Genomic DNA, 26,673 nt, shown 5'->3' with positions numbered 1-26,673 from the left:
ATTGCATTTCTCAGTTGACCCTCATTGATCGATCGTATCCGGCCCTTCCACCGCGCGGAAATAGGCGTATACTGTGGATTTGGTGGTATGGGGTGTACAGGGCGTACGGGGTGTATATGGGGGACTCATTCATTTGGAGTGATCAGAGGATGGCGACAGGTGGAAAAGCCCTTGATATCTATTCCATATCATACCTGATTCTACCACTGCTCACTGCATAGAGATGTGTATATGGAGTTAGATTGAGATTAAAGGATCGAATCATATTGCTACATGACATCATTCGTGCATAGTGAGTGACTGGGTGGACGGAGTGTTGCACCGGTCACTTGCGATCGAGCATCCTGGATCGTAGACAACCTATGGATGGATGCTGCTGTGTCGTGCTCTGGAGACTATACTCAACGAGTATAGACGAGACAGTAAAGACAATGATGGTCGGGTGATATCTCCCATCGCTATAACTGTCATCCAAGCGTGTGGGTGTTCAACAGTCCGTACCCATATACATGCAGCGCTGCCCCGCGTCTGTTGCTGCAGATGGGTCTGCGATGCGGTTCCTGCCGCGGCTCAGCCCACAGCATGCCATGCCATGCAATGCTAGGCAGGCGCCAATTTCTCAAGGCTTCTTGGTTTCTTTCCTTGGTGGTTCGCTGGTGTATTCTTCCTTCACTTGAGGCTCACGGCAACCTCAACCATGTTGACCCATCGCGTCCGCGTCTCGGGTAACTCGGCGTCTTCCGCTGCAGCTGCTGGATCAGCGGTGCGTTTCCTCTTATTCTTCTTTCCCCCCTCTTTCCGCCCCGTAGATTCCGTCGTGGACGGGCCCGCATCAACACCGGTAGCAGCGTCATCCTCTCCCCGCTCCCCCTCCGACACCACCCCCCTTTTCTCCCCTTCCTCCTCCTCAACATCATCAACAACAAGCACACTCCCCGTACTAACCCGGACAGCAAACTCCTCCCCACCCTTTTCCTCAAACCACTTCCCAACAGCAAGCGCCTTCTCCATCGCCCGTCCCGTAGCCTTAACAAACACCTCCTCCTTCCCCTTCCCCTTCCCCTTCTGCCCCTCCCCCTCCGGTCCCTGCTCCTCCCCGGCGCGGGGGCCCACCATCGCCAGTCGCTGCTGATTGCGCTTCCGCGCGTTGGCGAGATCCACGGAGGCTGTCGCGCGCTTTTCGGCCTGGCGGAGGAGTTTCTGGACGCGTTTTACGGCGGCCATGAAGGGGGAGGAGGTCGATACGTAGACGGTTTTGGGGATGCTGGAGCCGGCGTAGGGGGAGGCGATGGGGGGGTGCGGGATGGGGCGTTTTTGGATGCGGGCGTCTGTGAGGTTTGTTTTTTTGGTGGTTAGTCATGGGGTTTTTCAAAGTATTGTTCGTTGTTTGTGTAGTTGATTGGTGTTGTGATTGCTGGTAATTGGGATGTGTAGGTTGGTTTTTTTGGGGAAGATGGTGGGGAGTCGACGAGAGGAGAAGAGAAGAGGAGGGGGGAGGAGGTACGTTTTGGAAGTTTAACCATGTCCTTGTTCTTTTTTTCGAACTGGAGGTTTTTGGTGAGGGGTTCTTTTGGCATGGTGGGCGGTTTAATTGAGATTGATTGTTGTTGAAATGGTGGTTTAAGGACCAGTCGATTGTCGGGGGATGTTGGAGAAATGGAGATTTGCGAAGGAGCTTTGCGAACGCGATAAGAAGATCCGCGGTGTTTGGTTGGTTTGCATCATGGGTCCACCTTTGGAGTTGTCTATGGTTTGAAGGTAGATTACTTAGTCCGTTTTAGAGAAATCCGTTTTAGAGAAATCCAATTAGAGAAATCCGTTTTAAAGAAAATGGGTTAAATTATCATTAAGTCATTTTGGCAGTCTGTAAACTAGATACTAGTACTAATTATTATGTGTTACGCTTTTCGTTACCCATCATTTTCAACAGCACTCGTTAAGCACTTTTAACGTCCAACACCAACAAGCTATAGCACCAGTCTCCCTACACCCCACAGGAAGTGCAGCCCTAGACGGGAATCGCAAGGGCACCCAGATCTTGAAGATTGTATGTAATCTCGCGACGAAGGCCCGTCGTGACCAAATCGTCACTCGACTCCGCACGACCGGATCCATAGTTCTTCAAGTTCCACTTATCGACACCATCGACGCCCTTCAGGTCTTCGGGGTAAGCGTTGAACAGCTCCGTGCTGAGACGGCTGTACTCGGAATAGTCCTTAGGCCAGCTACCCAGACGCTCGACGGCGTGCTTCAGCAGGTGGAAATGCTGGCGGACGTGCTTGCCCTCGTCCCCGAGCTCCTCGTCGGAGGTGGACGAACTGACGTCGGACTCCTGGCTGGACTCGGCGCCGTAGTCGAACTGCATGGAGGACGGGTCGAGGAAGCCCCGCAGGGCATTCTCGTGCAGCGCGGCGGCCTTCTTGAAGTAGCGCTGCGCCATCTCCTTGCCGTCTTTCTGGGACTGGTAGCGGAGCGCGACGCTCGTGTAGAGCTGGGAGAGGAGAACGGTCATCTCGAAGGTGTTGGGGTGGCGCACGCCGTGCACGCGGCAGCTGTTGTAGACGATGTCTTCGGCGAGGCGCACGGCGGCCATGTGGTCGCCGACCATGTAGCGCGTGATGACGAGCATGCGCGCCAGCGTGACGATGAAGTAGGGCTGGGCGCTGGCGGTGTGCGTCTCGCGGTTGTCCCAGAGGGTGGTGAGGACCCACGCCAGGCTGTGGTAGTCTTGCTGCTCGTCGAGGAGGCCAATGAGGTTGTTCAGGTTGTCCTGGCCCAGGCAAGTAAGGTCCACCTTGCTGCGCTTGAACACCCGGATGGTCTCCTTCATGATCGTCGAGGAGATCTCGAGCATGGTCTTGCGGCGGGTCTCGTCTGGGCGCTGGCTGAGATCACGGCCGGAGATGGCCATGCCCAGTTTGAACGCGAGCTTGATGTTCGGGAGGTACGAATAGCCGTCGTTGGCGCGGATGTGCTTGAAGGACGTGAGGGCGAGGTCGCATGCGGGCTGGTATTGCTTCTGGCTGAGCAGCTGGCACACGCGGTTGTAGCTGGCGATGGCGATCGAGCGCAGGAAGTTCTGCGAGCTGTGCGTGGTGAAGTACTTGACGATGGTCACGACGAACTCCCGGACGCCGGCTGGGTCGGACACTTCGATCTCGTGACCCTCGCGGGCAACAAAATAATCGCTCAGCTTGTTGATCACGAAACTGGCACTCGCCTGGTTATCACGGGAAACGAGGAATCCGTACAGACGAGAGGCGGCAGCTGTGACGCTCTGGAAGCTGCTCGTCTTTGAATGGATCTCGCTCCTGAGCTGCTCAAAGTAGAGGTACTCGGTGGTCAAGGACGAGAAGATCTCGTTCAAAGTGAGCGACGTGTCTTCGCGCAGGCTGTATTCGAGCTGCGCCAGGAACATGAGGCTCTGACGCTTCAGCGTCGAAACGTTGAACTGGGCAGATTGAACGTGGGAGGTATCTTTGGCCACAATCTGACGGTAGAGCTCCCTGGTGAACTCGCGGCCGCGCTGGATCTGGCCAGAGGCGATATAGCTGGACGCAATGCTCTGGGCCGCAGCAGTCAACTTGCCAGCCGAAGTCTCGTTGGACAGAACCTCCACGGCCGTGTCCTTGAGGAGAGAAACCACAGAGGCGAAGTCGCCCTGCTTGGAGTAGAGGGACGCCATTTCTTCCATCTCGGAAAGTGACTCCTCGTGCGCCCATCCATACTCGGAGCGCATGGATGCGAGGCGCTGCTGGCGGACGGTGACTGCCCTGTGCACCTGCGCGCTCGTGAGGGAACTGGAATTGGTCGACGACACGGTGGCAGTCTGCTTCTCTTCGAGCGAGTCCAAGATCTCTCTGATATCATCCTTATCGATTGCGTCGGACTGGATCGCCAAGAGGCTCTCGTAGAGCTGCACAGCCTCGCTCTCGTACTGGATAGAGCTCTGGCAGATATTGGCCAGAGACAACGTCGCCTGCACGGTGATCGAGGCGGTGGCACCAAACACGTGCTTGCACGTGTTGAGGTATTGGGTAGTGACGTCGTGAAGGACAGTCGTACTCGCGTGGGTCACACGAAGGCAGTGGGTGTAACGCTCAAAGATAGTGCGCACAAAGTCATGGTCGCGAAGCTTAGCGTTGACCTCCTGGTGCTTCAGGGTGTTGAACAAGACGCTGTAGAGCTGCACAGCCTCCGTGTATCGCTCTTTGTTCCAGAGATCATCGACGACAATCAGCAGTGGCTCAAAGGCTTCAGGCTTGGAGGTATCCGAGTCCTTGTTGATGACGTTGACGATCTGTCGGTAGTACTCGACAGACACCGGACGGGGGCTCGTGAGCTCCGCAAGAGTCCAAAGAGTCTTGATCACCGTTGGGTGCTCGGGGCCCAAGCGCTTGGTATAATCGCCCAGCAGCTGCTGGTACAGAGTGATGATCTTATCGGTTTGAGAGGTGCGTTTATACAGACGAAGGAGGCCCGTTGTAACACGATCAAGAATCTTATCACCAGGCAGACGATCACGCCTCAAGGCGTGGTAAAGACGATTGCGCGAATCTTCTTCCTTCGATGGCCGGCGTCTAGAGTGGTAGCAGTCGCTCAGACGCTCGGCGAGGCTAATGCAGAATTCCGCATGCTTCGAAGGAGCGGCGCTCACATCCTGGACAGAATTGGCGAAGAAGGAAGGCCAGACACCACGCAAGACGCTCTTGATCAATTTGGTTGCATCGTGCCAGCGGTGCTGCGACATATACAGCTCGATGAGAGTGTTGGCGGCGGAGACGGTGGTCTGATTCGGGTTGTGGATCGACTCAAACACCATGTCCTTGAGACTAGACTCAGTCACCGACGAGCTAGATGACGAAGCCGTCTGCATAACATGCGTAGATGTGGTCTGAATGGTCTCCTGAAGTTTCTGATAAGCAGAGCTGTTGTGCCCGCTGGTGCCTGCGTAATACTGAGCGCAGTGCTTGTACACGTTCAGGGCCATGGCGGAAAGACCAACGGACTGCATGGCCTCGGCGACCTTGGAGAATTGCGCGATGACGGCTGACGAGTTCGACATCGGGCCTTGCTCATACTCCTGCCAGAGGCCAGCGAGCGTAGAAGCTGCCTCTTCCTGCCTGTTGTGCTCCTTGAGGAACTTGGTGTAGGCTAGAACGGCCTTGAGATTCTTCAGCTCCCATTGGGCGGAGCGGTGAAGTCGGAACTCCCGGCTCGTGCGCTGCCAGACTTCCACATACGCGGTCTCTGCCAGCTTCAGATTGCCCTGGGAGACGTATGTATCTGCGAGATTGATCAGCGCGTCAATGTCGTACGCGCTGGAAGACGAGATGAGTTCGTCTTCCTCCTGTTCGTCTAGCGACAAGGTGGTCTCGAAGTCATCTGTCACCTTGCTTGGACGGCCATGGAGATTGACCAGAAGGGAATCTTCCTGACTCTGAGAGCTGGTCCATTGGCTGGTGGTGCTCTCAGTGGTGGTGCTGTCCTGCTGGAGATAGTTATAAATTTCCTTGGCCTTCTCCTCTTCTTTGATGATCTGGTAATGCTGGGCAAGCTCGGTGCTGGCGTTGATGTAAAGCTCGCTCGCGGTTCCATACTGCGCTTTGTAGCTTTCAACGAGGATGTAGAGCACTCGAGTCCGGTTGACCATGATCTCAGTCTGTGACTCGGTAACTTGATTGGTGGTTGCCTCGAGGAAAAATCTCGCCAATTGCATAGTCACGATGTGGCTCGGCGACAGCACGTCGTTGCTGAGAACCACGGCTGCATACATCACAGGGACGACCTTGGAGGGCAGAGTATCCTGAAGTTCGCGATAGAAGAGAGCCTGGCAAATAGTGGACTGCAGAGTGGTCGGATGCTGCGGCGACAAGACGTACTGGTATAGCCGGGTCTGGGTGGCATACAGTGTCATCTGTACCGGGGTCGCCTTGGCCGCCCAGATGGTCATTGACAACAGTGGCACTGAAGTTGAGGTGGGCATCACATCACGAATTTCTTTGGAGGCCGTGGAAAACTCATCATCCGTGGTACAGCCAAATGCCTTCTTGATGTGGTCAACCCAGTAGCGAACGGCAAAGTCCAGCAATGGGAACTTCTCCAGGAGGCTCCCTGTAATATTTGGATCCAGGGGGGACACAGAAGGCTCATGGTCGGCGACCACGGCATGCTTGATGTAAGTCAAGCACCGACGAGTAATGTCGAGGTGCCTATCCTTGGCAGACGGCAGCAATTTGTCCTTGGAAAGTAGGTCCAAGATAGCCGTTCTAACCTCGTTGTGTCGAATACCCACAAGGCCATTCTGGTGGGTCAACAGGGGGGCCGCGGCCTCGAGGAGCTTACGGGAGTCGACATCCCGATCTTTGACGTTTGCCTTGTCCACCTGAATGGAGAGAAGGGCGGACAGCTCCCGAGTGGACATCGGGCGGGCGACAGTGGCTAACCAACTAAGGATCACCTTGCCTTCCTCAGTCAAAGATTTGGAATGCAGACTGTGGGACACAAAATCTTTGATGCTGTATCCTGTTTTAACCACCTTATCAACAGCCTGGGAGAACTTCTGCGCGCTCTTTTCGCCCTCGCTTTGGATCTGGCTAGTAGCAATCTTCGCAAAAAGAAATGAGCCATCGGAAACTTCGGCGACGCGATTCACGGTGATTTCGCGCCGCTCTTCGGACATGTTACTGAACGGTTGGCAGGACTGCAGAGCGTGTCGGACAACCGCAGTCATGTCGTCGAAGGTAAGCTCCGGGGTGATATTCACCGCTGTCTGTTCCGCATTGGTAGAAGCCTGCTGGGAACCAAGTAAGACGAGCTTCATGTTGTTGGCATTGGTGGTGGCTTTCTTGAGCTTGGCCTGAATCGCCGCTTCACCACAAGAGGCCTGGTCGGTCCCGTTGATCACCAGAATAAGCTCTTTGGCTCCCTTAATGCTAGCCTGAAGGGCGTCCTCTACAGCGGACCAGAGGATATTGTCATATTCGTCGTTATCCGCCGTCTGCTCGCAACGATCATAGGCATCCGAGATGATTTGATACAGTTGCACATTGCCAATTCGCTTGGCAAATAGCTGGGAAAGGATTGATTTGGCGATACTGCGAGGTGTTGTATTGGCGGAGACTCTGCTGCCTGAAAATCGTTAGTGATAATCTGGACTTTGGTTGAGAGATCACAAACTCACTGATTGAAACGAAGATTGGTTGATAGCTCACGCCTCCGATCGGGTGCTGGAGCTGATCAACCATGACAGAAGACAAGATAGTCTTCCCCGAGCCAGACTTGCCCGAGAAGACTAGAGTGCTCTTGTCGCTTTTCAGGAAACGATTCAAGTAGGGCGTCATCCACAAACAGCTACTTTCCTCTCGGTCCTGAGCCGACTGTGCCGAATTGCGTGTAATGTTGGCAAGGACGGGGTCCTCTGGCTCGAGCCAATGTTTGATCGACCTAACTTCCGAGACTGCATCAAGCAAGTTGGTGTGTCAAAAGGTTGATCCAACCGTAGGTAGGGACGAAATCATTGCTTACCACTTGTTTCGTCCAAGCCCTCGCGGAAGAGCTGGTGCCTCCACATCAACCCGGCTACGAGCTCACAACGATTACGGAAGCTTTCGATTGGGCCGGGGAACGAGCTGAAAATGTCGATGGACACGGATTCAGAGGTCATCCCACTCAAGGCCTTGTGAAAATAAGTGGCCACGCAAACCACTAGGGTAACCAGGTCAGCCAGAGCGAGAACAAGCTGGTCCTTGATCTCCTGCGAGACCGTGAACAACTCGGCTCGATCCAGCAGGTTGACGAGGTTCACCGAGCAGGCGCAGAAGAAACTGAACATGACCACTAGGGCGGAAGCATTCTCCTCACCCAGCTATACGTAGGTTAGTACAAGGGGACTTTGGCGAGAGACCTCCCCGAGGTGATTGGCAGACATACCTCCAAAAGGAGCGCGCAGTAGCCGTAGACAAGTTGGGATGCCAGATGGCTATCTCCAGCGAATCCCTCGACGGCCAAGTCGAACGTGTGCAATTGTTCCACGAACAGGGCAGCCCAGCTCAGCACACGGTCGTAGCTGCTTCCCTCGGGGGGCAGCTTGCTCATGCGCTCGCCGCGGATCCAGTCGATGAGGGACGCGTGGTTGGAGCTCATGAGCTTGGAGGAGATCAGCGAGTCCATCTCGCTGCTGTTCCGGCGTCGCAGGGAATACACGACGTCAGCAAGACTGGAGGTTTCGCGACCGCCAGACTTCCGAGAGCCCCGTCTCGCGGTGACCGAGTTGTACACCCTGCTCGAGACGTCCTCATTGTCCACGATGCCCGAGCCTCGACGCGAGTCGAAGAACGGGGTGGAGGACGAGGGGCCACCAAACGTGTAGTGGACGTTTGGTTGGAAGGAGGTCGCCATATTGGTCGTCACTTTATATGTAATGTTGGTTACTCATTGGAATCGAAGATTCCAATCGGTTTTAACGCAGATAACGTTTGGATTACAGTTGAAGGAACATGTGGTCTGCGCTGTTTATATGCTCTCTCCACCCAGGTTGTGTAATTCTAGGAGGAAGTGAAAAACGTCAATATGAGGTAGTTTCAGCTCTGGATGGAAAAGTCATGTGTGTCGGGACAGGATCGGCGGGTGATTACTGGCCCAAAGAGCCCCCCGGTGAAATCATTTCCAGATGTTTAAAAGCCATTGTTGACCGTGGAAGTCAAATCCAAGCTACCGGTAGGGAGCGTTATCCGGGAAGGACGCAGAGCTTGCGTTCCAGGCAAGCTTCGAGCTCCACTCCCACAAGGCAAGTCAGAAATGGAGCCACTCCCATCGATGGAACCAAAATCCGGGGTAGATATCTATGATACATTGCTCCATCTGCTTTAAAATGTCGAGTCGGGCAGAGGTTGGTTCGTCGAATCGGCATGCGACGGCTGAGTTTCCCGGGTATCATTAGGGTTCGGGTGGATCGGGATATCCGCATGCGGGAAACGCCCACATCATCCCAACTATTAACAAAGTTCACGATTTCCCGTGGTTGTCATTGAATCCAAGATTCAAGACGGTCCTAAATTTGGATGGCGATGGCGACCTATCTTGGGTGGCGTAGGTCTCGATGCGAATCAATGACCGTGGGCTGACGGCCCGATGATGATTCAAACATGTCCACACGCAGTTATAACTCAGACAGCCCTCTCAAAGGCACTAGTAGTCGTCGCAATGTAGATACGGATGTTATTGTTCTCTCGCTGTACTATGGAGGAAACTAGGGATGTCTAAAGTGGATCTTATATCACTGTAGCATCATGGAAGAGACCACAGACTGGATCAATTGGATGTAATATGCTTTAAGGCAGCATGTCTGGTAGATTAGTTGCATACCGTGGTAATGGGTTAAGACACCGATCTGTTACTTTGCCTGGTTGCATCAGTTTGTCAAAGAAGAATTAGCTTTGACTTTCTTTTCTTCCTTTCTCTTGCTTTTCTTTGTCTTATCTTTGTCTTTTTCTGCTCGGCCTTTTTTCTTTCCCCTCCTTTTTCTTTCTTTTGTATTTTCTTTTTTCTCTTTTCTGGTCCACCCCTCTTGGGTTTTCATCAAAGGCTTGTCAGCTTCAGCATGTCAGCGTCAGCCATGACCGGCGCCCCTGCACAGCGTTAGAATCCACAACGGACAGGGTCCAGTTGGTTAGAATTGTTTGCGTGTGACAGAAATAGATGGAAGGACGGGCGGCGGTGTTAGCCCTAAATCAGCCTTGAGTCGCCAGGACCAATGGAGTGGCCAAGACCAAGGAGTTGGGCGGCCCCCGGGCGTTGGGAGGACCATCGAACTCGGCTTGGGCTGGTTTCCATTACCGCCAGGTTCTTTGGCTATCCCACAAACAAATCCCCAATTAAAAGATCATTCCATTTTGGGCCTGATTTGTGGAGCTGGACAGATCGATTAGAAATGAGAGACGGGATGAGCCAAGGAGGTCAAGGACAGCGCATCGGGTAGTTATGAGTTTATCTGGAATGCTCTGGGGAACGTTGACAGCGCTCCCCGTATTGAAGAAACGTTCGGCAAGATAGCTCTTCTAGTTCTCACTGAGAGGAATCATTCCATTCCCTCGAGTGGATCCCCAGGATCTTCCCGTTGGTGAGTCTTCTGGCCTGTCAGGAACGACTAAACGACGGGCAATTTCGCTTCGATGATAGTCCGCCCCCAATCATAACTAGTCCGGACTATTGATTCGAAATTTTCGCCCAGCCGACGCAACGTGACCAACCAACCAGACAATCGACCTTGACCGAGGAAGGCGATTCTGGAGTCGGTGGATTTAGAAGGGGGGGGGAAGCCAAACTATCCAGGGGGAGATTGCAGTGAAACCACGAGAGAGTGGGAGAGTTGGACTGTCCCTGATCAATTAATTGGGCCATGTGTAACATTCAATCCCAAAGGGGAAACAATGGACTTCATTCAACATGAAGTAACCCTGGATACTCAGGGTGAATACCAAAAGATGGAGTTGAGGGGAAGAGGAGGCTGTGGTGTAAGATGGTGTAATCCGACGGAAACCGGGTATTTCAACAACACGAGGTAGTGCGATCGGACTAGGCCGGATTCAGGCCAACATTCAGGGACGGGGCAATCAATAGTTGTCCACTGGCTTCACGTTCTTTGATCTCTTTCTTCTTCTCCAACCAATCCACCTCGGATGGATCCACTTGGTCTACCCCACTAGTCACCACCAAACACGTCTCCCCAGTACCTGATCCTCTCCCGAACGGTCCATGGTTCCTGACCAGTCCGCCTTGGAGGATGGGATGACTGCAGGGAGGGGAATCCGGAATAATTTGACGATTGGAACACTGGATTGGAAAACACACCCTTGACAGCGCATGCTGGTGTCTATCTTGAATGGAGGCATGAATGCTGGTCCCTGGATCCCTGATAGGTACCTAATGATTGATCGCAATGCAAACAACTTGTTCCCCTAGGGATTGGGGAATGGAGGGAAAGGCATACAAAAGGAAACAACCACGATGATTACCACCAAACACGATCAAAGAAGGGGGGCAAAAATAAATAAAACAAAATAAATAAATAAAACAGAAAAATAAGAAAGGGAAAAAAGGAAAAAAGAAAAAGGACCCAGACAACAGACCCTCGTGTTGGAAATTACCAGACTAACTCCAGATGGTCTGGTGAGATTGTGGCCTGGAAGTTCGGTCTCTACTAATGAAACTTCTTATTTAGCCTGGGGCCGCAACCTCCCTGGCGTCTCGCCCTTTCGTTTCTCTTGTTTTCCTCACCACTTTCAGATCTCGCATCTATACGTTCGTTACACTTGGAGCAGCGCTCTCCTCCCACACTCTTTTAATTCTATCCAAACCCTCGTCTGCGACTGACCTTCCTTCTCTGCTGTCTTTGAATTTATATCACTTGACAACTGAACCACTTCTGCTCTTCATCTGCCACTCCCTCTGTCGCCCCCTATCCGCTGTGAACTACTGTTTGATACTTGACTCGCCGTCGCGTTTCATCTCATTCCCAATTATCTACCACCTACCTTTCAAGAGAAGAAGAACGACATCCACGATTACGACCGCAATCATGAAGATTACTGCTATCGTCTCCGCCGTTCTCCTGGCTGCGGCCCCGGCCTTCGCTGCGGACGAGACCATCACCTCGACCCAGATCACCACCATCACCCGGACCCTGGTGCGCGTCAGCTCCGTGACTCCTACGAGCTCCGCGACCCCCACCGTGATCCCCACCAGCTCCGCGACTCCCAGCCGCGCTGTCTCCAGCGGCAGGACCTCGACCCCTCTGCCCTCCGGCACCAGCCCCTCTACCCCCGTCCACACGGCGGGCGGCGCCATCAGCGAGGTCAACATGCCCATTGCCCTCGTCGCGGGTTCGCTGGCCATGGCCCTGGCCTACCTGTAGTCGGATGCCTCAAGTCGCCGTGGTTGCCGGGCTCTACTGTTCTTTGGCCCGGCAATACCCATCGGTTGCGATCCTCCGATCATTCTTGACCATGGGGAAGTGGGGTTCTAGTTCCCTGGATGATCATTTTCGATTCTCTTTTACATTTTCACCCCTTTATCTTTCTTAAATATCTCTTCGCTTCTTCGATTCACTCTTCGTTCTCCTCTTACTTTTTCTCCCCAGTTGGATCGACCGTTGGGGAGGAAGGCAGTGGAGCTGTGGTGTTATGGAACCATATACCATTTATATACCCCCCTTTTGACGACTTACTTCTTTTTATGACGAGTTGATGGTGTCTTTGAATCTTAAAATATATTATTTTCTTTTTGTATATTGATTTGGCCGGCTGTACCTGGCGTCGTATGCTTTAAAACGTTCTGTGTCTATGTTTGAAAATCTAGTCGATCACTGGGCTCACTAGGAGTAAGGCTGGTGACCTTAATCATCCCGATATGCCATCCGTCTGTCGATCGCCTGGGCTGAGATGGTATCGTTGACAATCTTACCTTTACATACATTGTTTTACAATACCTCATCCGAGGTCTGATGATCCTTGCCCTTCATAACTTCTTCCTCTTCCTCACCACTAGTCCCGGAAGATCGTCATTATCGCATTAGAACCAGATCTCAAACGTTTTCTTTGAAGACGAAGGAAAAAAGGAAGAAAAGAGCAACCGGAACAAGAGGAGCCAACAACCCCGACCTCGACGGCCGCTCCTCTTGCACTCCTTCAATCCCCTCCGCGATACTGTCCTCAACACGCGTCCATCCCGGCTGTCCGAAAAACGACTGGAGCAGCTGCTCGGCTCTCTTCGCGGGCACAAGATCGGACAAATCGCGCCCTTCGTTGGGACGAGGATCAGGGATCTGCGTATTCGACGGTCGCAATCGCCGCAGCAAGCCGATCACATCGGTCCAATTGAGAGGCTTTGCATGGCCGAATATACGCTCGGATTGCACGGTCGGGTCCAGCAGCGCCACGGCGTGGAGGCGCGCAACGTCCCCGACATCGACGAGCCACTCTACACTTTGCCATTAATATCGAAAACACACAAACAGATGGCTTTGGGGGGCGCGGGGGGGATCTCACGTGGAGGGAAAGTATCAAGCATGAAGGTATTGCCATGGAGTAGATTCCGGATAAACCCCATGCTTGACCCGTGAATGTTGGGATGGAGGATCCGTCCCACGCACACGTCCGGTAGCACCGTGCTCAGTGTGAAAGGAGGCTGTTTCTCAGCCATCCATCTCCAGGCGAATTTCTCGGCTTCCACCTTGGATGCTCCATAGGTACACATGACCCGTTCGTCGGCTGGGGTTTCCTCGCTCCTCGCCGCTGCTACCAACTCGTCATTCCACGAGTCTTGCGTACTGAATTAGCCCAGGTAACTCCATTTACCCAAGGGATAGAGCGAGAAGGAAAAGATTGACTCACCCGTGTCAACTGTGATCCCTTCTACATTCGGCAGCGGAGTATTGGCCGCGATGGCCGACGATGTCAGAACGAACCGTCGGACCGAGCCAACCCTATATGCAGCCTCGAGGACATTCTCGACACCAGCCACCGCACGGCGTATGACACCCTCGTCGGTGCCCCACGATAAATCGGAAGCCTAAGCCGGTAGTCAGCATCGTGGGTCGCATCGCCCACCTGCCCGCTGCATAGCGATACGTACGACATGAACGATGCCAGACACCCCGTCCATCACACCCTGCAAGGTATCCGCGTTCTCCAACCCAGGCACAATGACTGTCTCGAAACACTCCTTGCCGTACTGTCCCTGGAAGAGCTCGTCTAGCCATGGCTTCGCTTCGCGGACTGTGCCTCGAACGGTATATCCCATGCGCAGCAGCGTGTCGATGACGTGGGAGCAGATGTAGCCATTGGCACCGGTGACTAGGATTCGAGATCCGGGGGGCAGGGCTCTGGTTTGTGTCATTTCCTTCGAGATATAGGTTGGTCTTATTTTAACAAAGATGAACAATAAATGTTTTATTTGAATTGCCGACTAGAATAGTACCTATGCTACAAACAGACATACAGTCTAGTCCAGGGATACCGTGCATTATTTATGGCCTCCCCTACACCCTCAGACAGGAGCTAAGTTCAAGAGTTTGAGTCAGCAGAAAGCAACCAATCCCCGACCCAGCAACTAAGTGGGTAACAGAACAAGTGGTGCGCGTTTTTAAGTCTTCCCGACCCAACAAAGGCTGGATTTATGGGGGTGTTTCGTCTCCCGTGTCTTGCTCGAAACGGCATGGGCCTGATATGCCAAGCTCACAATCCAAGCGCAACTGGTTATCTATCGCGGGTGGAGACGAACAGGGGGGTATTGCTCATGGCAGGTGTCATGCTGCGGAGGCTCGGCCGTTTATTATTTATTATTTATTTTTTTTCTTCAACGGCGTGGCTAACCTGCTCAGAGACGCGCCTGCATAAGTGTCGAAAGCCTTGCAAAGTTGATGAGTGACGATCCTCTTGGCTGGGTGGGTAAACTTGATAGCAAGCGGGATTTAGACTGGCTTAGCTAGGAGCGATAGGTGGGTTTTGTATTTGACTTTCTGGGATTGATTTTGTCATGCCGTGCTATGAATGGGAGTGGGAAGTGGGAGTTTGGAGTAGTTTTCACTTGGTGGATGACTTCGTTGTATAAGAGAGATGGGCTGTGGTCCTTGAACTGGACGGGGATCAGCACTTGCGGAATTCCTTCGGCATGTGTTAGTTACCAATGGCTTTCCTGGAGTCTGGAAGGAGCGTACTCCATTTGTTATTGTTTGAGACTTGTTTTCATACTTGTTATGTGGCATTCAATGTAGGATGAGTTTACACCACTCCGTATACTCCGATGTATAGGACAACCCACGTGACACGCCCGCATTCCGGCCATGTGGGAACGGGCGCGCAGTCGCAGACCTTCATGCGGGTCTTCTTCTTTCTCCTCAATCGCATTGTTTGAACATCATGCCGTCAATTCCTCAAGTGTGATGGAGCATTGAGTCTACTCGGTTACGACAGTCTACAGCCTACGAGACCACCTGCGACACCTACTCCCGACGCACGACGCGTCCCTTGTTGACATCGGATATCCCGCGCGTTCTCCTCGATCTCGACTGCTTCTTCCGCCAACAACACCGTGGGTGGTTTTATTCCCCACTGGTCTTTTTTGAAATCCACAGGGGAAACAAGGAATACCGATAAGAATATAAAGAAAAAAGAAGAAGAAACAAGCCACACAATGGACAACGAAATCCCTCTCCCTCCACCCCCGCGCATCCGCCATCGCGCCCCCAATACCCCCGCCGTCCCATCCTCGCTGCACAAAACCTACCATCAACTGTCGCGCTTTGACGACCGCTCCAGCCAGCCCTCCAGCGATCCGGCGCTCTTCTCCAGCGATGACATCCCCGCCTCTGGTCTCGAGAATTACCACGCGCCCGCCGCGTCGGGGTGTCGTAAGCGACGTTATCGCGGCACGTGGTGGGGCGAAATGGTGAAAGACACCAAACGGAAACGCGTCGATTTCAAGGATAAGCGGTTGGTGGATAGTGGTGTCTGGATGGGGAGCGATGACTCCGGCGTCGACTCGCTGCTGCTCTCTGAGGATGCGTCGATCTGGGGTGAAGAGCTGCTGCATCATTCGACTGTGGGGAGGGCCGGGGATGTGGTGCCCGGAGAGATTGCTGCTGGGGCTCAGCAACGCGTGGTGTTTAAGAAGATTGAGGAGTCCCGGGAGCATCAGCTTGCGCGTGCTATTGTTAATGATTGTTTGGAGAAGGGGCAGGATAGTGTTGATTTGAGGTTGGTTTTTTCTTTCGTAATTCTCTTTACATGTCTTTTTTCTTCGTCCCTTCGAAGTAGTGCAGCGCTCACCATCTACAGTATCGGTGGTTTACAGCAGATCCCCCAAGGCTTGCTTCGCCCCCTGCAACACCTCACAAAACTACCCACGGTCAAGGAAGCTCCCATATCCGAAGACGTCTACAGCTCCTTAAGACCTTTCCTACGCATGTTCCTAGCCGGCAACTCTCTGTCCGACGTCCCGGGCGACCTCTTCGACCTGGACGCCTTGCGCGTCCTCAGTCTGCGAAACAACAGGCTAACCGAAATCCCACCCGCAATCCGAAAACTCACCATGCTGCAAGAAGTGAACCTCGCCGTCAACGAATTGCGCTTCCTCCCGTGGGAGCTTCTATGGCTCATCAAAAAAGGCGACCTGAAACACCTCACCGTCCGACCGAACCCCCTCTGGAGAATCGACGAAGCCGAAATCACACACTGGTTTTCCCGAGACGGCGCCCCAGCCACCTCTCCAGAAGAAGCCCTCACTCTCCACACCTACGAGGGCCCCGCCCCGGAGGAAGCCTGGGCCCCGATCCACATCGCCACAGGCCCAGTCCGCCTCTTCAACATGGAAGGCGTCATGGTCGACGCCCCGCCCACCAACACCAACACCAGCGAGTCCCGCGTGCCATCCCTCCGCGAAGTCTCCCTCCTCGCATTCACCCAATCCCCCTTCTCAGACCTCGTCTCCGACGCCGACATGGCCAACTGCCCAGGCCTCGTCCCGTCCCTCCTCCGCCAAGCGCGCGCAGTCCGCAACGGAGGCGGCCGCTGCTGCTCCGTCTGCCATCGGAGCTTCGTCATCGCCCGCGCGGAATGGATCGAGTGGTGGGACTGCAGTGTGTACGAGAACGGACTCAAGGGCCCGCGCAGCTCGGGCGAGAAATTGCGCCCTTTGCCATTCAGGAGACTGGGGTGTAGTTGGGCTTGTGTGCCTGATGCGTCGGTTTGAACATAACCCTGTCACTACTAATGTCATCCTCGATTACTAGAGGGCGTGTTCTTTTATTATCTTTCTTGTATATAGTTAGGCGTGCGTTGCCTTTTTTTTTGGTTTCTCTTTTGCTCTTTTCATGTGCGTGGTGGTTCGGGTTGTATAAGTGAGTGTATGTTGTATGTATTAGACTGGTTGTGTGATTAGTGTCAGGCGTATATGTAGGTATTAGAAGGTATAAGGGCATTTTCAGAATCAATATCTATTTCCATCGTCATTACTTCTATTTACCTATCAACCTACCTACCCACATATGCACTACATCGACCTACGGTACCTTACTGTAGAGTAGTAAGGGACTAACCTAGGTAAGGTAGGCAAGGCAGGTAAGTAGTAGGCAGGTGTTGATATGATGTCATTGGTTGTATCTTGTGTCTTGTGTCTTATCAGGTTAGTGATCTTATCTGATGTCACTACAGTTAACTTGTATCTACATGTAGGTATCATTGTTGTCGCTGGTGCTGAAATGATGATTCACATAGAACTCAGTATTGATAGGCTTTGTGTGTAACGGTTTGTTATGAGGTGCGTGAGTTGGTTGGTAGAAGGTGTGTGGCAAGAATACTAGGTAGTTGACTGCTGGGTAGGTGTTTCTTGGTTGCTTTCTTTTACTGTTCTTTTCAGTCCAATACGCCCAAAGAAAGTGTAAAATTCATACGCCAGTATGTTCAATACCCACGGGTACAACTTTCGCTAATGCAACGCAAAGACAAAAAAACAAACACAGAGTATCCTAGAGGACCGATAGCCACGCTAAAGACATAACCCGCACGGGAAAGACACAGAAATCGATAAAGTCAAGGAAAGAAGATAGACGTAGAAAGAAAGTAACTACCGGCTGCTATCATATCGAGACTGATGCCAGATAGTGTCGCCGCTAAGAGCCGAGAAGCTCAATGCGGCCAGATTACGCCACCCCGGTTGTGGTGCGGAGGAAGCTTGCTCCTCGAGACGCCCCGCGTCGGAGACGTGGGGTGCTTCGGGGTCGGAGTATCCTTCTTCGCTGGCGGCTGTGATGATGGGCATGGGGGCTGATGATGAGCTGTGGAGTATTTCCTCATCTGTCACTGGCTCGGTAGTGTCGCGGGGATGTGAGGGTTGGTTTTGCGACATGGATCGAACCACGTCGCCCTTGCAGATTGGGCATGTTCGTCGACGCGTAGTAAGCCACGGGGTTCTAAAAGCATCAATTAGCAAACAGTTCGAAGCGGATAAAGACTCGACCACTTACATGCACTCGGCATGGAATTCATGCCCACAGGGCAAACTCATCACGCGGCTCTGCCCGTCGACGTACTCCTCCAAACAGACGACACACTCAACCTGGCGCCCCGTGTATTTCCGTCGCCATAAGCTTGACGACTCAGCCTTCTCCCTCCGCGTTGATCCTTGCATCGCGCCCTGCGAGCTCGACACAGTGCCGGGTGGGGGCGATCGAGCGCGGGACCGCATGCTTCCCGATGCGCTCCGGTGGCCCAAGAGCGGCGAAGTGGAGGTGAGGGGCCCAGGGCTGGTCGCTCGCGGCGTGCTCGTCGCCGAGGAGGACGAAGTGCTGATGGTGTGGTACGTCCTGACGGGGAGACGCTCCACGAGGGATTTGGGTGCCCGCCACCGTCTCCGGCGGATCCGCGATCGGAGCAACAGAAGCGCATAAACCACCGTCAGGGTGAGCAGAGGACTGACGACCAACACCAGGAGCGTATCGAAGAATGGGCTGGTTGACATGTTCGCCGGCATCAATGTCACCCATAATCCTTCGTGCTCCGACGGGTCGCCCCCAGTGCTGCCCGCGCGACTGGAACGCAACCGAGGAGATCGAGCCACTTCAGGCGCATTGCCTTTCGACCAGCGAAAGTGCCGGGAGAACCAGCCCGAGCTCGAGTCTTCTAGAGGAAGGTTACGGCTGCTCGATCGTTCGATGTCCGCAGCTTTGTCGAGCTTAGATTTGTCCATGATGCGATATTCGCCGCTCCCCGGGGTGATACTGCCTCCTTTCAACGAGGCGGACGTCGGATGCGAGTCTTGCTCGCCCTTTTTTATTTTGTTCCCGGCCTCTGCGGCCCCATTCGCTGGAGAATTCGACTTCGGAGCTACAAGATCCGGGTCTCGCCAATCCTGCACGCCAATGATGAAACCATCTCCATCGCTATTGGCTGACTCTGTCTCATGTCTCTTGCTATGGTCCTTACTGGCACGGCCGCCTTTGGTTTGACCAGCGGCCTTAGCCGCACCAGTCCGCGACGAATCCTGGTCCTCCAAGACATCCAGTGGGATCCAGTTGATGTTGCCGCTGGTCGGTGGGCGTCGACTGTCCTCCGCCGTAAGCCAAGGGCGCGCAGCGTCGGATCCGAAACCCAAGGTCGACAGAAGGGCGTGGAGAAATCCCTCATTCCGATGCGCGGAGGTTGGCGCTTCATTTTCTAGGGCGTTCTCCGTCGTTGTGGGTGAGGCAACGGTCGAAGTCGTGGTGGTTGTGGGTTGCCTCCCCGAGCCGCCATTTTGACTCGGGTTCTTCGAGGGAGGGGCCCGAGAGTGGTCGCTGGTGCTCGACTCTTCGGCCTGTGCAAGGGACGACAATAGGTGGGCGGTAGTATGTGATGTAAACAGCGAGGGAATCGTGACGTTGGACGTATCACCCCGCGCGTACATGGTGACCAGGCTCCCTCCCCGCGTATCATCCCCGACAATCAACGCCACCCCGCCACGCCGTTGCGCCCACTTCACCTTCTCCAAGAATCCGCAGCCACCCCTGCTCAAGAGAACGACTTTGCCATCGATCTCGGCACTCTCCTGTAGCGACTGAATATCCGCATGCGCGGTTTGCCGGTTCGTGTATTTTGTGTATTTCTTCGAGGCACCGGGGCCCATCGCGTTAGAGTCTGAGAGTGGATGATGAAGATAATCATCGGTCCCATCCTTCGACGACGGCGTCAAGCTGTCCTCGGCGTGCTGCTGCGGGTCGGCATCCTGCGGCGAATCGGAACGGCGGTGGATTGACGAGACGGCCGAGTCCTTACCCACACCCGAGATCGCGTGGGCAAAGGCGCTGTCCGGAGGCACTTGTGGCGTGGCCCGCCGTTGCGCAGAATCACCCCCTTCCTCCCATCCTGGAATATCGGAGCAGCCTAGTTCGCCCTCCGCCCCCAGCGCCGTCTTGTCCCCAAACCCGCTACCGACCCACAACTGTCCGCTGAGACCGCTGCCGGAGAGAAGGGGGCCAAACGCAGCAGGTCTGGCCAAGAAGAAGGTGGAGTTATCATCGGTGAGGCTGATGATGGCGGACGGAGGAAACAGGGATGCGGGGATGTTGAACGACAAGAGGGCGTGCAGCCCGGTCGCTCGACCGGCGAACGACGAAGGAGTAGCGACGCGAGGAGACGATGTGAGAACGGAGTAGATGATCAAGAAGATGGGAAAGAAGATCAAGCAGAAGACCAGTAAGAGGAGGCGTGGAGGTCGCATTATTATAGAGATTAATGACTTCTGTTCCGGCCGGTTCCCTTCGCACTGGATTATTATTATTATTTCTTCTTTTTTTCTACCTCACCCTCTCTTTTTATTTTTTTTATTATTTTGTTTTTGAATGTAACCAAAGTATTTGAGGTCGTACTACCCTGGCTGCAGAAAGGGAGGGACAAGACCAGACGATATTAATGAAATCAATACGGGGGATTTGTGATCAGGTGGAACTTTTTGGAGGGGGCCTGATCCCAGATTGTAAGAAGAACTGGATGATGAACGGCAGCCGCATGGAGGAGGTACGGCAGGAAGTACCAAAAGGAGACGAAAGGGATGGAATGAGTATGACCGTAAGTCCGTCACCCAGGGGGAAAAAGGAAAAGGGAGAATCATGGAGGCAGTAAGAGAGAGAGAGAGAGAGAGGATATGAGAGAAGAGAAAGAAGATGATAGTTACTCTTACTGTAGTAGGAAGAGGAGAGTCACGGGGAGTCTCTTACATAACCGTACAGAGTCATGAGTTGACGATTCCGACAGGTCGATCTCTATATTTATATCTACATATATATATATTTATGTACACTATATATATATATATATATATATTTATAATAATAATATTATTATTATGTGCTGAAAGAGAAGGAAATGTTCCTCCTATCCCATATATCTCTCCTTTCCTGTTCAAAGACTCAAAAGTATAGAGCTACCTAACAGAGCCCTTAACTAACTACTCCATAGTCTGGCACTTTACCCAACCGGGTCATTTTCTCTCCACTGACCTCACCAATGCTGTCATCTTCCCCACCTCAACCATCGAACGACAACCTTCAATGTCCACCGCCCAAATTCGCGGCCCAATTCCATCTGTCGACCTAGATCGATCTGAGGCGGCTTTGTCCGGACTGAATTGATCAGTTCTAGCCAGGCTTTCTGATTCTTCACACTTAAGCCCTACAAACACGAATAATCCTATAGAGAGGACTAATATTGTCAATCCTCAAGACTGCCCATAATAAACCCCAAGGCAAATGATGAGTGATCGTATGTACCGGTCGTCAGAACGGCATCAGTCGATTCGGTCAAGAGATCCCCTCGTACAAAATAACTTGTCTAGGATCAAGAATGACCCGAGGGCTCGGAAGGAAGAACCGGTCCCATTGATGTACACCGAACGGTTGAGTTAGCTGATGGATGGAGTTAGCTGATCGGTCCGGACTGGTGACGTGACCCTATCCATTCTTGCTCCCGATCTCCTCTTTAGTCTGCCTCGTCTTTGGACATTACCCATGTGGTGACTTTATGGAGCGTCATGCATACCTCATTCGACCCAACGTTGCCCCCTCCCCCGGATATCTTGTGGCGTCAAGGGACGTGCTCCACCATACATAGAAGTTCATAAAACCCCCCCGGTTTATTTCCGGTATATATTCAAGTATATTCTTCCAAGGATTGTTTCAGATCACACATACTACACAATGTCTCATTTATTGCACAAAGTCAAAGATGCGGTGACGGGTCACAAGGACCATTCCGGTACCATTCGAGATGTAAATGCGCACAATCAATGCAGTGGCTGATCGGATACAGGCTCGGGAGGCCGCCAGGCCGGTAGTAGCTCCGACTACAGTAAAACCGCCCAGCAGGGGTCGAATACTGGTGACTATGGCAAGTCCAGCTCTGGTCAGTACGGCTCGAACACCGGCGACTATGGAAAGTCTGGCACCGGCCAATATGGATCGGATACTGGACAGTATGGCTCCAACACCGGGCAGTATGGTTCCAATACTGGACAGCATGGCTCCGGCACTGGACAGTATGGCTCGGGCACTGGCGACTACGGAAAGTCCGGCAGTGGCCAATATGGCTCGGGCACTGGCGACTACGGCAAGTCCAGCACTGGCCAATATGGCTCGGGCACTGGCGACTACGGCAAGTCCAGCACTGGCCAATATGGATCGGACACTGGACAGTATGGCTCCAATACTGGACAGCATGGCTCGGGCACTGGACAGTATGGCTCCGGCACTGGACAGTATGGCTCGGGCACGGGACAGTATGGCTCCGGCACTGGCGACTACGGAAAGTCCGGCAGTGGTCAATATGGCTCCGGTACTGGCGACTACGGCAAGTCCAGCACTGGTGACTACGGCTCCAAGACTAGCTCTGGCCAATATGGCTCGAACACCGGTGAATACGGCAAGTCCAGCTCTGGTCAGTACGGCTCGGGCACTGGCGACTATGACAAGTCCAGCACCGGCCAGTATGGTCGGAAGAGCGATGACTATAGCCCCAAATCTAGTGGTGGTGGCAACTACGGCTCTGGCACTCAAGACTACTCCTCGGGCAATCAATATGGCTCCCAAACTGGCTCCGGTGACTATGGATCTCGAACTTCGGGCGGATATGGGGCCGGATCTAATGAGTATGGGTCGAAAGCTTCGAGCAAGGATACCTCTGGCACCGGCTACGGGGCGAAAGGCAGTGATTATGGATCCAAGCCCAGCGGCAATTATGGATCCAGCACCGGTGAGTACGGAGGCGGCTACGGCTCCGGCAACACGGGAAGCTACAACAAGACTGGATCCGGATCGAACACCTACGGCTCCGGCATGGAGGGGAGCTCCGACCCCCGCAACGCCACGTCGTTCAATACCCAGAGTCTCGGCGGCGGCGGCGGCGGCGGCGTAACTGGCGGAGCATCCAACCAATATGGTTCCGCCGCGAACAAGATGGGCAATACTCAACGGAATCAGTGGTAAATCACTGGGATGGGTTCATATTGGTTTCAAACTATCACCTCCGTTTCTGTGGAAAACCGATGATTCCACATTTGTATTGATTTGAATCCTTGCACGTATAAAATGTTGTGAATACTCATCAAACAGGGCGAAGAAGTTGGATATGCTTAATGATTTGTCTAAGTCCCTTGTCTTTCATGGATGTATCTTATCTAATCTATGTTGAATCACTTAATATGAAATATTACCATACTGCTTCCAATATCATAGTCACTGTATAAATTGTATACAAGAAAGATGGCCTGGGGCTACTTCATGCCCGATTAGGAAACAGCAAGTCCAACCAGACCATGCTCTCCACAACTGTCCATTCACAACAACCTATTCGTCTGCTGTTTTCCAGCAATTGTTTCCAACTTTTCTCCCGGACTCTTCTCTCAGTCAGGTTTGGATTCTTGTCTTTTTTGTCCCTTCCCATAATCATGAACCCAGACATGCTGAATGAAACCAGACCCCAAGGCTACAATCGGCGTCGTGCGTGACTATCTGCTCGATGCACTCGTTGGAATAAAGGCTTACTATTCTGCTGTTCTTGTCAGGCCAAAGATCCCGCAGAAAGAAGTCTGCAGTGACCATTGAAAGTATCCATCCTGGTCGGGCTCCTCTGGGTGTTTGTCGTCCGTCCAGGTCGATTTCGCCTCCCACACTCAGCAGAGACAGAGCCACTTCAAGTGAATGGTTCTCCAAGACATCTGAAAACAGCATTTCAGGACAGGTCGGTACTTCTCCCAAAACACTTACCTAAACTTTCTAACATCTTCTCCTACACCTTCTAGTCATCTAATCCGGTGTACATGCGCTTTTCGGATACTCTTCCCTCAGAATCAACAGAGCAAGCGGAATACAACAGAAACATACCATTCTTATCCATCAACTCCCTTGGCGAGCTTTTTGGAGAAGGGAAGTGGGTTGAACCTCGAGCCAAAGGTAGAAGCCAGATGTCCCTACCCAGACCGTTTCCAACCTACTAACCTATCGTGCGTTGGACTGAACCAGGCATGACTATTCGCGGAGCTTCGTCAAGCGATGCAGACCCTAACGCTCCAGCAAACGCTGTTTCTTTTGACATGAGTCGGGGCTGCTATGAGCTAGCAGGCTTTGATGAACTTGCCTCGTCTCAGCCGGTCGCCCTGAGTGACTTATGTATTAGAGCTCGTCCGCGTTATAAAGGGAACAGACACCGCAAACCTCTCTTGCATGAGCACGAGGGCACTATAGATGAGAACAATAGTGCCATGGGCTCCTTTACAGATAGCCTATCAAAGCCTCGCTCACGCCTCTCTGCCTTGCATCAGCTGAAAAATGGCGTCTGCAATTTAAGCGGAAATCAAAAAGAGCAACGGGCTACTACTTCACTGGTGTATCACGAGATTGCTGTCCAGGAGACTCAAAAGAACGAGATTGGTGAGCAGGAATCCCACGAAAGTGTAAGCACTTGCTATCGGAAAAACCCACTGAGCTACTCCACCATCCATGATGGGACTCACTCATACACCCTGAGACACCGCTATGAATCCATGTCAGCGAGCACATTTGTGACAAGTGACTACTATGTTACCTCACAAATGGACCAGCCAGCAGATACCCCTCGAGCCACTGATGAAAGCGCCTCCTTTGGCTCAGCCCAACTGGATTCCCGCCACCATATTATGCCCTCTGGAAAGAAATACCCGCAGGAATCTCCCCTCAACCTTTATCGTGCCAGCTTCGACCATCCTAGTGATCGATCGCCCTATGAGTCCTTACAAGTACAGCGTGCACAGGCGTACTTGAGCAGTGTCCCGTCAATTTTGCAGCAGTCCGTTCCTGAGAACCAAGACTTTGATTACTGCCCAGTAAAGCAAACATCTGTACAGGAAGCCGTTGTCAACCAACACCCGACCGAGGAGAACATGGTCAGAGTTGAGGCAAAGCCAGCCTCGACTAAGCTCCCGTTGCCCAGCCCGAACCTTCCGTATATCAAGCACCCTGACCAGGAAGGGAAATTGTTCGAGGAGTACTCCAACCCCACTACCCCCAACCCATTGAAACATACAGAACGTTGTAGCTCGGAATTAAACTCCGCCGCCCTCCTTTGTTTGGTTCAGGAATCAGGTTCCGGGAACCAACAAACATACATTCCTGACCCATTCTTCGAAGACAATGATGCAAATCGAACATCATATCGGAAAGGGAATGACGGAAGTATGGGATTGGCGGCCTTGGATTGTGGTTCCACCGAGCTCAAAGCAAGACCGACTCCCGCCCACCAAACAAACAGTAATAATGCAGTTCTAAAGAACGCATATGAGCGTGTCATGATGAAAGAACTGCGTGAAGGAAGCAGCTCTATCGAGAAGGCTGATGGCCCTAGGCAGGAAGAAACATTTGAAAATGGTGTTTTGCCGGGTCCCAGATGCCAACCGACTCCTGGCCCCCCAAAGCGCGGTCCTCTGGACATGGGAACCAGTACTTGGTATCTAACGAAATACACTACTATGGTTGAATCAAAATGTGGCAGCACCGACACCTGGTTCCATGTTGATGGGCGGGGAGAAGGCGGCCTCCGGCAGCAGATCGAATGCGTTTCCAGCAGATACGCCCAAGTCAAACATAACCTAGGTGGATCGGACCCGACTCATGCAAGTCAAATGACTAATTTACTGGGAAATGTCATTACCAACCTCTATTCTTACGTCTCCGGGAATCGCAAGGACCAAGCCGCCAATTTTGCCGACTTTGGAAACGTAAGCGACTGCTATTGCGAGCCCAGCCTTGGGGGGCGCCGGAGCTATTTCGAGCGTGACCCGTCGTCCATGGAACGTTGGGGAGCCCCTGGAGGTAGAGTCACCATAGAACTGGATACCACAGGGAATGAAGCTCGAAACTTTGCGGACATGGTCGACAGGACTCGCGGGGTTTGCGCTGATATCTGCAAAGAAACAAAACAACAGGTAAAAGAATACGAAAAAGGTCAGGAAATGGAAGGCAAGAATGAAAAAGAGAGCGACACAGATGATTGAACAACCATGATCTGGCAAAGATGGATGATCCCTTGGCTCTGAAGTTTTGAAGGTAGTGCTTGGTGAGAAATACGGGATAAAGACAATGGATTGATCATGCGTTGGGGTATGATCCTCGGGTTTATGTGGCAGTCTTTAGGGGGATCACATTTGATGATGGAATTAATGCAATTGCTCTTATCCCACTTCTCCTCTCTTCCTCAACGTTAGTACTAAACCGCATAAGGGACTCCGTAGATACGTGGTAAAAGTAAGTGAATAACAGTATAGAATTGCTCATATTGCATCCATATCAAGACATAATAGACATGCCCATAAACTAGTTTATCTAGAAAATAAGAAACAAGAACCTAGGCAACAAGGTAAAGCGAGATTAAACGGGGGAAAACAAGACAATAATGATAACAAAGACGAGACGAGACAAGACAAGGCATGTAGAGAAAAAAATAAAAAAGGAAAGGATTCAAGAAAATAGGCAGAACAAGGCGCCCGATTGCTCAAATTGCTGGCAATTTAAAAAAAAAAGAAAAAAAAAAAGATGAAAATAAAATAGGATAATAAGGAAAATAGAAAGGAAAAGAAAAAGAAAAGGAAATATATGAATTGACGACCCTACGCCGG

At 52.5% G+C, this 26,673-nt stretch overlaps 8 protein-coding genes across 8 annotated transcripts; 4 read left to right on the top strand and 4 right to left on the bottom strand.

Annotated features, from left to right (window-relative positions):
* Window positions 1-307: 307 nt before the first annotated feature.
* BDW47DRAFT_100135 (ribonuclease P subunit p20 family protein) lies at window positions 308-1,641 on the bottom strand. Its single transcript, XM_024811363.1, has 2 exons — window positions 1,505-1,641; window positions 308-1,328 (listed from the first exon to the last, which is right to left on the bottom strand). Exons 1-2 carry the CDS (start codon window positions 1,575-1,577, stop codon window positions 670-672), a joined length of 732 nt encoding a protein of 243 aa, XP_024674914.1. The 5' UTR covers window positions 1,578-1,641; the 3' UTR covers window positions 308-669.
* A 301-nt stretch (window positions 1,642-1,942) lies between these two features.
* On the bottom strand, window positions 1,943-8,400 carry BDW47DRAFT_134137 (NACHT domain protein; the record flags this gene model as incomplete). Its single annotated transcript, XM_024818020.1, has 4 exons — window positions 1,943-7,131; window positions 7,184-7,459; window positions 7,528-7,867; window positions 7,933-8,400. The coding sequence occupies 4 exons, from the start codon at window positions 8,398-8,400 to the stop codon at window positions 2,009-2,011; spliced, it is 6,207 nt and encodes a 2,068-aa protein (XP_024674913.1). The 3' UTR covers window positions 1,943-2,008.
* Window positions 8,401-11,578: 3,178 nt separating this feature from the next.
* Window positions 11,579-11,914, top strand: BDW47DRAFT_122972 (uncharacterized protein; the record flags this gene model as incomplete). Its single annotated transcript, XM_024815957.1, has 1 exon — window positions 11,579-11,914. The coding sequence occupies one exon, from the start codon at window positions 11,579-11,581 to the stop codon at window positions 11,912-11,914; it is 336 nt and encodes a 111-aa protein (XP_024674912.1).
* A 325-nt stretch (window positions 11,915-12,239) lies between these two features.
* BDW47DRAFT_73307 (aldehyde reductase II) lies at window positions 12,240-13,946 on the bottom strand. Its single transcript, XM_024819712.1, has 4 exons — window positions 13,633-13,946; window positions 13,392-13,569; window positions 13,047-13,319; window positions 12,240-12,978 (listed from the first exon to the last, which is right to left on the bottom strand). Exons 1-4 carry the CDS (start codon window positions 13,894-13,896, stop codon window positions 12,584-12,586), a joined length of 1,110 nt encoding a protein of 369 aa, XP_024674911.1. The 5' UTR covers window positions 13,897-13,946; the 3' UTR covers window positions 12,240-12,583.
* A 1,006-nt stretch (window positions 13,947-14,952) lies between these two features.
* BDW47DRAFT_134134 (leucine-rich repeat domain-containing protein) lies at window positions 14,953-16,945 on the top strand. The gene is made up of 2 exons (XM_024818019.1): window positions 14,953-15,755; window positions 15,837-16,945. Exons 1-2 carry the CDS (start codon window positions 15,193-15,195, stop codon window positions 16,747-16,749), a joined length of 1,476 nt encoding a protein of 491 aa, XP_024674910.1. The 5' UTR covers window positions 14,953-15,192; the 3' UTR covers window positions 16,750-16,945.
* A 512-nt stretch (window positions 16,946-17,457) lies between these two features.
* BDW47DRAFT_73298 (PA and RING finger domain protein) lies at window positions 17,458-20,348 on the bottom strand. The gene is made up of 2 exons (XM_024819711.1): window positions 18,023-20,348; window positions 17,458-17,968 (listed from the first exon to the last, which is right to left on the bottom strand). Exons 1-2 carry the CDS (start codon window positions 20,251-20,253, stop codon window positions 17,623-17,625), a joined length of 2,577 nt encoding a protein of 858 aa, XP_024674909.1. The 5' UTR covers window positions 20,254-20,348; the 3' UTR covers window positions 17,458-17,622.
* A 1,379-nt stretch (window positions 20,349-21,727) lies between these two features.
* Window positions 21,728-23,011, top strand: BDW47DRAFT_122968 (uncharacterized protein; the record flags this gene model as incomplete). Its single annotated transcript, XM_024815956.1, has 2 exons — window positions 21,728-21,785; window positions 21,840-23,011. 2 exons carry the CDS (start codon window positions 21,728-21,730, stop codon window positions 23,009-23,011), a joined length of 1,230 nt encoding a protein of 409 aa, XP_024674908.1.
* Window positions 23,012-23,484: 473 nt separating this feature from the next.
* Window positions 23,485-26,052, top strand: BDW47DRAFT_115548 (uncharacterized protein; the record flags this gene model as incomplete). The annotated part of the gene is made up of 4 exons (XM_024814810.1): window positions 23,485-23,524; window positions 23,590-23,765; window positions 23,827-23,977; window positions 24,047-26,052. 4 exons carry the CDS (start codon window positions 23,485-23,487, stop codon window positions 26,050-26,052), a joined length of 2,373 nt encoding a protein of 790 aa, XP_024674907.1.
* Between the last annotated feature and the right edge of the window lie 621 nt (window positions 26,053-26,673).

Source organism: Aspergillus candidus (genome assembly GCF_002847045.1).
Source record: "Aspergillus candidus strain CBS 102.13 unplaced genomic scaffold BDW47scaffold_6, whole genome shotgun sequence".
Classification (NCBI taxonomy): Eukaryota; Fungi; Ascomycota; class Eurotiomycetes; order Eurotiales; family Aspergillaceae; genus Aspergillus; species Aspergillus candidus.
This window is presented reverse-complemented; position numbering and strand designations above follow the sequence as displayed.

Excerpts from the sequence above, each read along its gene's own strand:
- BDW47DRAFT_73307 (XM_024819712.1), bottom strand. The coding sequence starts at position 13,896 with ATGACACAAACCAGAGCCCTGCCCCCCGGATCTCGAATCCTAGTCACC. Across the intron at positions 13,570-13,632 it reads TGTCTGGCATCGTTCATGTC|GCTTCCGATTTATCGTGGGG; the intron begins GTACGTATCGCT and ends CTACCGGCTTAG. Across the intron at positions 13,320-13,391 it reads AGGGATCACAGTTGACACGG|ACTCGTGGAATGACGAGTTG; the intron begins GTGAGTCAATCT and ends TCAGTACGCAAG.
- BDW47DRAFT_73298 (XM_024819711.1), bottom strand. The coding sequence starts at position 20,253 with ATGCGACCTCCACGCCTCCTCTTACTGGTCTTCTGCTTGATCTTCTTT. Across the intron at positions 17,969-18,022 it reads GAATTCCATGCCGAGTGCAT|AACCCCGTGGCTTACTACGC; the intron begins GTAAGTGGTCGA and ends TGATGCTTTTAG.
- BDW47DRAFT_100135 (XM_024811363.1), bottom strand. The coding sequence starts at position 1,577 with ATGCCAAAAGAACCCCTCACCAAAAACCTCCAGTTCGAAAAAAAGAAC. Across the intron at positions 1,329-1,504 it reads CATGGTTAAACTTCCAAAAC|ACGCCCGCATCCAAAAACGC; the intron begins GTACCTCCTCCC and ends CAAACCTCACAG.
- BDW47DRAFT_134134 (XM_024818019.1), top strand. The coding sequence starts at position 15,193 with ATGGACAACGAAATCCCTCTCCCTCCACCCCCGCGCATCCGCCATCGC. Across the intron at positions 15,756-15,836 it reads CAGGATAGTGTTGATTTGAG|TATCGGTGGTTTACAGCAGA; the intron begins GTTGGTTTTTTC and ends CACCATCTACAG.